The sequence below is a fragment of the Tinamus guttatus genome, unplaced genomic scaffold (assembly GCF_059628265.1).
Source record: "Tinamus guttatus ecotype Peru unplaced genomic scaffold, ASM5962826v1 Tinamus_guttatus_pri_ptg000364l, whole genome shotgun sequence".
NCBI lineage: Eukaryota > Metazoa > Chordata > Aves > Tinamiformes > Tinamidae > Tinamus > Tinamus guttatus.
This window is the reverse complement of record NW_028288898.1, coordinates 3,290,997-3,302,023: the sequence shown is the minus strand read 5'-3', so window position 1 is coordinate 3,302,023 and position 11,027 is coordinate 3,290,997. Positions and strand designations below refer to the sequence as shown.

Genomic DNA, 11,027 nt, shown 5'->3' with positions numbered 1-11,027 from the left:
GGCCCGAGGAGGAAACGGCAGCAGGCGCCCGGTGCCCGATCTTTGTCCCCGCGAGCACCAGCCCTGTGTGCCCACGCCTTGCTGAGGGCTGGCCAGCTTGCCCGGCCGGGGTGGCGCCCGCACGCGGGGATTTTCCCTTCCCACCGATGTGGAAACACCCCAGAAAGCAAACGTACCATTGGAGAGGGCTGGGAGCAGCAGAAACCAAACTCATCTCGCTCCCACCTGGCCAGGAGGAAACGAGGAGGCACCCAGGCTAGCACAAGGCTCAAAAATAGCCTATTTTTGTTAGTTGTGCTTCAGTTTTTCAGACATAAGCTCGGGGTGACTTGCAGCTTAGGAGCAGCAACATCTGGAGATCTTTCCTGCTGCGCCTGCATTGCGGCGCGGCGCCGGGATCCACCTGGGCACAACACGGCCACATGGACGGACGGCTGGGTACAGGCCCGGCCCTCCGTGGCCCAGCAGCTCCCCGCACTGCCCCATCACCCGGCCGTGCCAGGGCGCCCCGTGGCGAGTGCCCCTCGCGCGCTGGCATGGGGACGCGCTGCCCACCCCTGCGGGGCTGCTGGCCACGGGGGCAGCCGTGGCAGGGGCGGGTTTCACAAGACAGATTTTTTTTTCCCCTTCTGGATCATGGTCCGTGGAGGAGAGCTGCGTTTTGACAGAGCTTCTGCATTCAGAGCACAAGAAGCATCTTTTAGATACATATATGTTTATGAAGAAATTATATATATATATAGAACTACATATTGTTTTATATATATTGAAAATATAAATTGATACGGATATCTATGTAGCTATACATTATTTTTTTAGAATGGTGGCTGTTTCCCGCCGTTTCCTGCCTGTCCCGGTGCAGGGCAGCCCCTCCCGCCCGCCACGGGCGCTCGGCGGCGGGAAGCGGCGGCGGCCGCTGGGGGGCGCCCTAGCGCCGCGCACGGCGCCCCGGGGGCGGGGCCTGAGCGGAGGGGGCGTGGCCTGGGCGCGGGGGGCGCGGCCTGGGGGCCGGCCCGCGCGCGGATTGGCCGGGGCGGCGCGGGGGGCGTGGCGCGGCGGCGGGGGCGGCGGGCGGCGCGCGGCGCGTCCCACTCGCGCCGGGCGCCGATGTGACCCGCGCGTCGCGGCGCTCGCGGTGCGGCCCGGTCCCGGTCCGGGTCCCGCTTCGGGTCCCGGCTCCCCGCCCTCCCCGCCGTCCCGCCCGCCGGACGCACCCCCATGCCCGCGCACGGCCGCCCGCCGGCAGCGCCTCACGCCTGCGGAGCGGCGCGCGGGGGCGGCGCGGCGCGGCCATGGCTGCGCTCCCGGTGCTGCTGCTGCCGCTGCTCTGCCTCGCCGCGGCCGCCCTCGAAGGTAACGATTTGAGCTGGAAACGCGGGGAAACGGGGGCGCGCCGGGCCGCCCCAGGCGCCCTCGCCGTCCCCGAGCGAGTGGGGCGGGAAGAGGCGCTTGGAGAGCAGCTTGTGAGGGGAGAAAAAAGAAAAAAAAAACGGGTGGAAAAAGGCGAGGGGGGCAAATACGTTCCCCCGTGCTGTGCGGCGCCTACGGGAGTCGCTTGCGGAAGAGCCCCCGGCTGCCTCGAGCCGCGCGGAGCGGGAGAGCGGTGGGGGATAAGTTTTCCTGAGGAGCGGGCGTGACGGCAGGGAAGCCGGGAGAGCGGCAGGGAAGCCGGGAGAGCGGCAGGGAAGGGAGCCCGCGCGGCGCGCTGTCGGGACGGGTGTTTTCCGAGGACATCGTCTGAGCGAGCGGGAGCTCCGGGGTGGCCGGCGTGGAGGAAGGAGGTGGCTCGCGCCACCATCCCCGCTCTCCTCCGCGCTCTCCGTGCGCTGCGGTGGCAGCTGCAGGGCAGGTGTCCGTGGCCTGGGTGGGGAAGCTGCCCCTGCGGAGCGACTGGTGCCAATGCGGGAAGCTCCCCTGCTCCTGCAGGCCCTGGGCACCGGAGCGCACGTGGCTCCGGATCCGGCCCGCCGCGCAGGGAAAGGTTCCGTGCGCTGGAGACGTGGAGGGTTTGCCCGAAGGGAGGCTGCTCTCGGGCAGCAGCCGGTTCCCGGTGCAGAGGGAGGGACACGGGGCTCTCCGCGGGTTCCTCCGGCCAGAACCCGCCTGCCGACACGTCCAGCACCGGCGGCACCAGCCGCTGAGCCCGAGCGGGCAGCGGTGCTGGCAGGAGAGGGCGTTTCGGGTTGACCTTGCGCGCTCCGGAGCTGCCGAGCTCGCTCCGGCACCCGGCAAAGCTGGAGCTCACGGTTCGGAGCGGCCTCTTCTCGGCTGCGAGAAGTCCCGAGGTTTGTGCCCAGGAGCCCTTGGCACCGGCACCCTGCTGCCCTCGAGCGCGCTGAGGACCCGGCCGTGCCCGCTGCCTCCGTGGAGGCTTTGAAGGCCGAGTCCCCCTGCCCCGCGCTGGAGGCCGAATCCGTGCACAGGGGGTGCAGCTTAGCAGCGGGAGCCTCGCGGCCAGGCAAGGAAGAAAAAGCTTCTCTCCAACTATCAAAAAAAAATCCCAACCCCAATTATAAACAAGTGTTAGCCATCCTTTGAATAACTGAAGAGCCTTTCTATTGAATATTTAATTACAATAATATTTGATTAGCAGGGATCGTTGGGCTCCTTTTGTACAAGGAGAGAATTGCTGCGAGAAAACAACCTGTTCAAAGAAAATGTTTTGTCTATGATCATTGATTTTTCTTTTTTTTTATTCCCCTCTTTTGGCTTTCCCTAATCAGTTATTCAGTCGAAATTGGTTAATTAGCTCAGCTCCATTAAGACTCCTTGGCATTTAAACTTGATTGTTTCTAAATAATTATAGTTTTGCCTGCGAAAACCCGCAACCCGGGGCGGCCTAATTATTATTAAAATATACGTGCGCTCGCACGCCTTTAATAGAGGCCCCGCTGGGAGGCCCGCGGTGCGAAATCGCCGCGGAAGGAGTTCAAGGGGGAAAGGGCTCGTGCCCAGCGAAGGCGCCTTCGAGTCGGAGGCCCCGCTTTGAGCGGGAAGGGACCCGATCCGGACGCTCCCTGGCTGCCCGTGTCCTGGCTCCGGCACCGCTCTGGGAACGCTTGGACCCTGCTTGTGCTCCCCTGCTGTTTCGTCCACCTGGTGCAGGTGGCTTCTTCTCAAGGACTTTGCGGGGGGGGGGAGGGGAAATTGCAGTATCTGTGATTATTATGACAAATTTGGGGCTACTTTGTTAGATTTTTGGAGACAGCCAGGGTTTTTACCTAGCCAAAGCCCCACTGCCAGCTGCGTGATACAGGGCTGCGAAGCATCTGAGATGCCTCCAGGAAGAGACCTGTGGCCGAGGAAGTACACGGAGAAGGGAATGGGTGTGATTGACGTTTTCCGGAGCTTTTCTGTGTCTTCTTTTTTTTTTTTTTTTTTTTTTTTCTTTTTTTGCGCAATCGGACGCAGGGGACAGGCCTTTGATTACTGGAGGCCTCCGCTTGCTTAAGCCGCTCTCTGCAAGCGCTTAGCCGCGGGCTCTGAACTGCCTCATTATCATCCTCGCTAGGGCCCTGTTGATACGAGGATAATTGGTTTTTTGCTCAAAAGACGTTAAATCACTGGGGAAGAGCTGAACGGGTGTGAATTACATCTCTCCCGTGGAAAATGAGGAACCCGAAGGAACGGTTGTAAAGGGAGCGCTGGGCTTGGGAGTCTCAGCGAGAAGGGGGCCGGGAGGCCTGGGCTGGTCCCATGGGGCAACTCCTGCTTGGCATGTTGTTCCCACGCCAAATGGTTGGGATTTAGTGCAGTGAGCATCTGACGTGCCTTACATGCGTTTTTCTTCCTTCTATTAAATCTCATCCAAAGCCATTTTGGCTCTTGTGTCCTGGAGAAGCCCAGTGGGAGCGTGGCCTCCTGAGCCCTCCAAAACAAGAGCTGGGCTCCTGAAGCTGTGGAGGTGCCTAAATGCACTTCACTTGCTCATCTATCCCCCAGGGCATCTTCCTGGAGCTAGCAGAGATGAGGCAACTTGGAGGCCAGGCCTTTAATTTTATAAGTGCTGGGAGTGACGAGATGCAGTGGAGGATGTGCTAGAAACGTGGCATGCGAGCAGGACCGGAGTGGGATATTTTCAGAGAGCTCCGTGAGGCGTCAGCTGTGCTTTTAATTTGAAACAAATGTGCTTGAAGCGGATAAAAATTCAGCTTTTTGAGGCTTACAGAAATAGCTCGGTGTATTGCCAGAAGTATTTAGTACCACGTTTTCGAGGAGTCCAAGACCTCCTCGCTCCCGCTGCCTCGCGCGGCGTGCGCGCCTGGCGTGCCGCGAGCGTGCCGCTCGCTTGGCATGGTCTCCCGCTGTATCCCGCTGCGGGTTGTCCTCTCCCGCCAGGGTTTTGCCATCCCTGCGCACCTCTGAGAGGTCCTCCAGGGACAGGCTGGTGGAAATGGGGACCATCTGGGAAGGTCCCCAGGGATGGCACCTGGGTGAGGAGGCGCTGGGACCCAAGCGATTCGGAGGTGGCTCGTGGTGCTGGTGTTGGGTGCTGCTCCCCACCGGCTCTCCTGGCCGGGGCGTGAAGGAAGCAGGTGATTCTTGAGGGCTTCCCCCGTGTCCTTCAGCCCATCTGAGGGTTGAGGTGGTTTTGGGGCTCCTTTGGGAGCCGACAGGGCTCAACAGACTTGTGATTGGGGCCGCTTGCCCAGACTCGGGCGCTGGCAGTGCGGACAACATATTGGCAGCTGCCTTATGGAACTGGCCTGCGACCTTGCCACTTAGGCATGTGATGCCTCGAATCCCAAACCTCATGGATTTTGGAGGTAGTTTGCCATGAGGCACGTTACTTATCTATTTATTTACAGTTTTGCCATGTCTTGGTGGAAACCATGGTGTCTTTGAGGCACAGTAAGTGAGCCTAATATGTTACCTTGAAAGCTCTCTTACGTCTGGGATGAATCAAAGTGCAAACGCTTATAATGCGATGCCCACGCAGACAAAAAGTGTTTTATCAAGGGAGGAGAGTCGGAAAGCAGCAGAAATAAAGCACATTTCATGCAGTTGGTGAGAACTTAGGAAATCGGTGAAATTTCGCCGTCAGCGGAGTTGATGCAAGCTGTAAATCTGAATTTCCTGCCTGGTCCTCGGGTCTTGCTCTTCATTACCTGAACTAACGCTTTCCATTTTTAATAGTTCACTTCAGCGGAGGGAGCAGAGCTTTTTCTCTTTCCAAATGATCTGATTTTAGCATTTGATAGGCCAACTTTCCCCTATCCTGAAGACTTCTTTCGGCCCTCCCCCTGAGTAACCTAGAAGCACTTGATGCTTAGCACGTTGCTGCTTGCTTGGCTGGGGTGGGAGGGTCTTGGAAATCTTCACAGACCCTTCCCTGGTCTGGATTATCTTGGTCTTACCATGAGCAACGCCCTAGAGCGTCGTTGCAAGCTGACCGGTGGCCTTCCCTTTGCCCCGGCACATCCTTTGACGATACGTGGAGAAGGGCACGGTGAAGCCCGGGGGTTAACTTGGTGGGACCTCTTGGTGACTCGATTCCGGCCGTGTCCCACATTGCCAAAACGACATGGGGGAACGGTGCCGCCTCGTCCCGTTGAGAGGGTCTCCAAGGGCTGCCACCGAGTGACCGCTAAGTGGCTTTGTGGAGCAGCGCCTGCGCCCAGGCCCGCTTCCGTGTCCACCACGTTGGCTTGCCATGGAATGGGAAGCGGGTTTTCCTTCTGCTCCGTGCAGTCTCTTCCTTCGTGTCGGCTTAGCTCCAGCTCTCCAGAGCCGCTGTGTGGCAAGCGAAGCCTCCAAAGGGATTCCTCCAGCCCCCGCCTGAAGTGCGTGCGCCCAAGGAGATTATTCCTCTTTAGCAAACGCGTGTTTGCTTAGGTAAGGCGTTCCGGCTAATCGCTGGATTATTCCTTTGAAAACTGGTTAAGTAATTAAGGATTTTTTTTTAAATAAGCTTCCCACCCTTGGATCTAGCTGGGATTAGTGTACGTGGGTGTGTAAATATTTAATTTCCATTGACTCTCCCAGCCCCCCTCTTGAAAAATAGCAACGTTGAGGAATGGCAACGGGCCACAGTGATGCTTGGACACTGTGCACGCTCTCCAAAATATAATCCAATTTAAAGATGACCTACAAAGGCAGAAGAAATTGGATTTTTGCTTGTGTTAAGATACAAAGAAGGCTTAAAAGCTATCTCTCAAAATAAAGTTTTGTTCTCTCTGCATTTGAAGTTCAAAGGGTGGGCTTTGCCTTGGCTGCAATGTCCTGAGTGACAGAGAAAGGATAAAACATTGACTCCAAAAGGCTGTGACAGGGCAGCGGGCTGATAAGTGGGCTTTCAACGTGTAGTTCGTTTTGGAGCTGTTTTTGCTGGTATCATTCAAAATTTGCTGCTAGACTAATGTTTTGGAGGATGAGAAACAAAATTCCAGCCCCCAGGGAAATCTTGGTGTTTCAGCTGGGCTCTTCTGCCTTGGGGGTGACAACTGGGTCTGTCCCTTGCACAGGGAACCTCCTCTCTGTGGACTTGGCCAAGTGAGGATCTGCCTGGAGGTTTGGTGTCTCCAGCAAGTTTGGGTGTTTGTGGCTCACGCGCTGTTTCCTCCGGAGCATTTTGTCCAGGATTTGAGAAGGGAGGCAGTTCTGAATATTCGGGCGCTGCTTTAGAGCTCAAAGTGGGTTGATGCCCTCCTGGGAGGTATCTAGGAGAGCTTGGACCATTGGAGCAGAGCGTTGCACTCGGTCAAAACTTCCGAGTCTTCGAGTGTGTTTTTTTAAAAAACAAACACAAATTAAACCAAAACCCCACCTGGTTTGGGATTGTTTCCCTTTGCAGAGGTTTCTTTTTATTGGCTAAACAACTGGGACGTTTTGCAGCGAGGCACCGCAGCTCTTGGATTCAAAACGTGGGTTTGTTTTGTAAACTCCTCTCTGCGCCTGCGAAAATAGTGCTGCAAAGCTGGGAAGATGGGTGAAAAGAGGCCTGATGTGGCCTGATGCCATGGTGAGGGGCTGGGCACCGTCATGGCCCTGCCACGCAGCTCCGGGCTCTGCCTGGGACACCCGGGGAGCCCAGGGCTTGTTTGCAAGCCCGGCAGGTACCTGCGAGGTGCTTTTGTGCCATCAATATTTAAAGCAGTATGCACAGTTGTTTCCCCACCTGGCCGGGTTATTTATTATCCGTGTTAACCCGGGACGGTCGTTCCGATGCCCGAGTCTTTCTGCAAAGATTTCACTTCGGCCACGGTTGCCACGTTGACGTCTCCGTTTCCTTGCCTGGGCCCTGGAAAACCTTCAGGGGTTATTTAAGAGGAAAAGCACTGAAGCGCTTGAAGATCTGATTTTTTTTGTTGTTATTATTGTAATATATTATTATAATTACGCATATATTTTTAGCAGCTGAAATTCCAGCCGTTCGGGGCACTTAGGCAGCAAGATGTGCTGGATGAAGAATAGGCCAAGGCGGTCACGTGCTTGGGGCCAACATGAAACAAAAGAATCCATTTATTATCCAGGCAGGAAATTTGTTCTTCTGGATGTTGTAGCTGCAGACATAATGATTTCATTTCCTTTGGTTCCCCCAGATTAATAGCTTGTGCTCTTTTGTTTGTGCGCCCGTGTTCTTTGGGAGCTGCGGTTTCCCCCCGCCGCGCGCCAACACGTGCGCGAGGGCTCTGCGCGGGGCTGCTGGCGCCCGGGGTTTCCAGGGATCGTGTTTCCCCGCGGCTCCCTCCCGTCCGTGGTGGACGGGCTCGGTCCCTGGGGGCTCGTCCCGCTGCAGCTCCCCCGGGCAGGGCTGGAACCCCTGCGAGGGGGGCGCTGGGGCCGCTCCGTGAATCCGCTCCGTGTCTCCGAGGAGAACGGAGGGGGAGCCCGAGCCCCTGTGTCCTCGCGCGCCTCTCCCGGCTCCCCCATGGAGCCTATGGGACCGTAACCCTCATGGAGCTGCAGCCGGCTGCAGGGGCCCTTGGTGGGCTGGCCCGGGGACCGTGGAGGTGGCGCAGGAGGCAGGGGGGCTGTGGAGGGTGGTGTCCTGGAGTCCCGAGCCCTCCTGGAGCCTGTGGAGTAGGAGACAGGAGGAGCGGGTGCTGCCCTGCCCTCGGAGCGCTGTGGCACAGAGGGCAGGAGGCTCTGAGGAGCCGGGAGTCCTCGTGACGCCCCCTTGGTGTCGCAGCCCCCATGCTCTCGGTGTTGAGTGCTCCATCACAGGCACCGAGCTGACTCCACTGCTTAACCTCTGTGACATGAGAGCTTCACTTTTAAAACTCACCAGGATCCTCCATTCTTTCACGTTAGATAATTATGTTGTTTTCTGGGTAAGTGGTGACAAGTCACTTGATTTCCCTGTCCCCTGGCAAGTGATGGTAGCCCTACAAAAGGTCCTGATGGATCCAAAATGCTGTTTCTGCTGAGCTTTGCAGAACGCTCCTCTCGCTGTGGGCAAGCTCAGGCTTTCACCTGTGCTTGGCTTGTACTGATTCCTCTTTCTGCAGTCACCTGCTTGCTGGGTTCAGGGGGCCTGCACAGGAAAGGCCTCGTGGAGTCCCGAGTGCTCCCGTTTGGCCTGTAGCTGGGAGACTGTGGCTCTGCAGGCCTTGATGGTCAGTCTTAGCCACTGCTTGTGAGCATGGGCCCTCCTCACGGTAGGCTTGGTTTGGGGGGTGGCTTTGTGCCCCCCCGCTTGGCTCAGCCTGGGTCACTTGTGAGCGGCTGGTGACGTGTGGACTCCAGGGTCCCTGAGGTTCCTCGCGGGTCCTAATGCTGATGATGTCTGTTTACGAGCAAGGCAGGAATGGAAAATTGTTGGTTCCTGAGGTCCATCTGGAGTAGCGCCCTCTCGATCTGCATCTGTACCATGTCTCACGGCGTCTCCTTCCAGTGGCTTTGGTGCAGTGAGTTGTCATGGTTCCTCCTTCCCCTTCCCCTCCCTAGGGATGGCAGAGGTGGAGGGACCCCTGTGTTGGCGGGCCTTGTGAAGGCACGCACAGAGCCTCAGCCTTCGACTCGAGGGTGCGAGTAGCTCTTGTGTCCACCCGAGCCAGGGCTCAGCACGTGCCAGCCGTGTCCGCAGGGCAGCAGAGAGGCTCCTGGCCGGCAGCCCGTGACCACCTCGTGCTTCCTGCGCTGGCTCGCACGTGCCGCTCAGTGACCGTCCCCCGCGCGCTCGCTGCCCATCTGGAAGACACTGCTGCTCGCGCTTACAGGAGCCACGGGCTGGCGCTTGATGCGAACGCCCCGAGATTAGCAGCGAGTTTAATTGTTCCCTGTCTCGCTTTTAGGCGTATGGCTTTTGATAGCGGCTTGACAGGCGAACAATGCGACGGCGTCGTTATCCCCGCGGCAGCCGCCGCGCAGCTTTGGCACCGAGGTTTTAATTTACTCTTTGAAGTATAATGGTGGCATTCTGGTTCAGATTAGTCTGGAGCAACCTAATGGCTTTTAAAAGGCATTTCGGTAGTGAAGGGTTGAGTCCAGCGTGGTGGATGCAGAGCTGGAAAGGGCTTGGTAACCGGCACGCTCTCCCTGTGCTCCTGCATAGCCGTCCCTGCTTCAGTCCTGGGGGTGCCAGTGTCCTTCAGATAGAGGGAGACGGGAGGGTTTTGGTCACCCCTCTTGGAGGGGACCCCTCGAGGTGAGGGATCTCATCAAGAGGAGCCCAGCGTGGCTGTTGAGGCGCTCCTGCTTTCTGCTGTCATGCCAAGTACTCCTTGCTCGGTGTTTGCATCTTTTGGGTGCCAGTGTCCAACAGTTCCATCCTTCTGCCAACTTACACGTGTTTCTCAGTGGCTTCCTGACACTTGCCTTGTTCTCCCGTGAGCATCTGACATGAGCTGTGAAGTTGCGAGGGGTCTGATGAGCCCATCATATCCCAGGGCCCAAACAGTGCCCAGAGGTAGGGGCTGGGGGCTGCCCTACCTGCCCTGGGGAGCTGCTGTCACCGCTTTTCCCCCTCCCTGCCTGTCCTCCAGCCTCTTCCATGTTGCCAGGTGACAGCATCCGTAAGGATGTGACAGCTCCATTGTGCAGACGATGATGAACGGTAATGAGACCCCGAGCACAATGTGCACTTGAAGTGATTTATTTCGGTGAAGCAACAACAATCAGGGAGGATGGGTCAGCGCCATCAGGAGAAGAGGTGCTGGGGAGATGAGCTCGCAGGGAAGTTCATCACGGAGCACGGCAGCGCCTTGCACCTTCTTTCTCCTCCTCCCTGACGTTCTCGGAGGGTTCTTGGCCGCCGCTTATCCCGGGTGGGTGGGAAGGAAGCGGAGCTAGTGCGGCACGGGGACGTCCCCATGCGCGGGCTGGCCCAGGTGGCTCTCCTGGGGCCTCCCTCCGGAGAGACTTTTCCCAGCTTGGGGCGCGTGGCGGGCCGGGCGCCGGGCACGTCTCCTGCCAGCCCTCCCGCTTTGCCGAGGCGCCCGCAGCGCGCGGGGTGTCCGCCCTGGGCTGCTTCGCCGCTCTGAAACCAAGCTGGAGTGGGTGCTGGATGGAGCCAGGAGCTCGTGCGAGGTGCCGAGCACTCGGGGGCAGGACGAGGTGGGACTGTGGATATCCATTGACGCCAGCAGCCTCAGCGAATAACCAAACTGCACGGCTTTGGTTTGGGAGGTGCCGCTGCGGGAGGAGACGTATCCTGCCCTGGCCTTGCGCGGCAACGTGGCTGCTCCTTCGAGTGGCATTAAATAAAATACACGAAATAAAGCAAGGAGCTGTGCAGCCGGGCTGTCCATGTAGAAGCTCGTGGCGGTTTCCTTGCCTTGCAGCTTGGATGTTGCTCACCTGCTGCAAGCAGCCCGTCGCTGCCCGCCTCCGCTCTGGTCTTCCCAGATTCCCCTCGGCTCTCATGAGGCTGCATGTGCGGGAGCCGGGGGTTGTCGGGGCACAGCTCCGGTCCAGGGCTTGGATTTCCCTCCTCCTGTTCGGTGCTTGTTTATGCATGGAAATAGCTGGCCAGCTTTTCTGGAGGCTCGAGTACATCGGGTGTGCAGCAGAGGCTGCCTTGGGAAAAAGGCAGCGTGAGGCCGGCGCCGTTCCCGGTGCTGCCGGGAAAGCAAAGCCCAAGCACC

The 11,027-nt window shown here is 58.2% G+C and overlaps 1 protein-coding gene across 1 annotated transcript in view; it reads left to right on the top strand.

The window, feature by feature from the left end:
* The first annotated feature begins 1,281 nt into the window (after positions 1-1,281).
* Positions 1,282-11,027, top strand: part of EPHB1 (EPH receptor B1) — a 48,389-nt gene continuing 38,643 nt past the window's right edge. Inside the window, exon 1 of the mRNA XM_088530260.1 lies at positions 1,282-1,353. Coding sequence (XP_088386386.1) covers positions 1,293-1,353 — 61 coding nt within the window. The 5' untranslated portion in view covers positions 1,282-1,292. The remainder of the gene's footprint in view (positions 1,354-11,027) is intronic.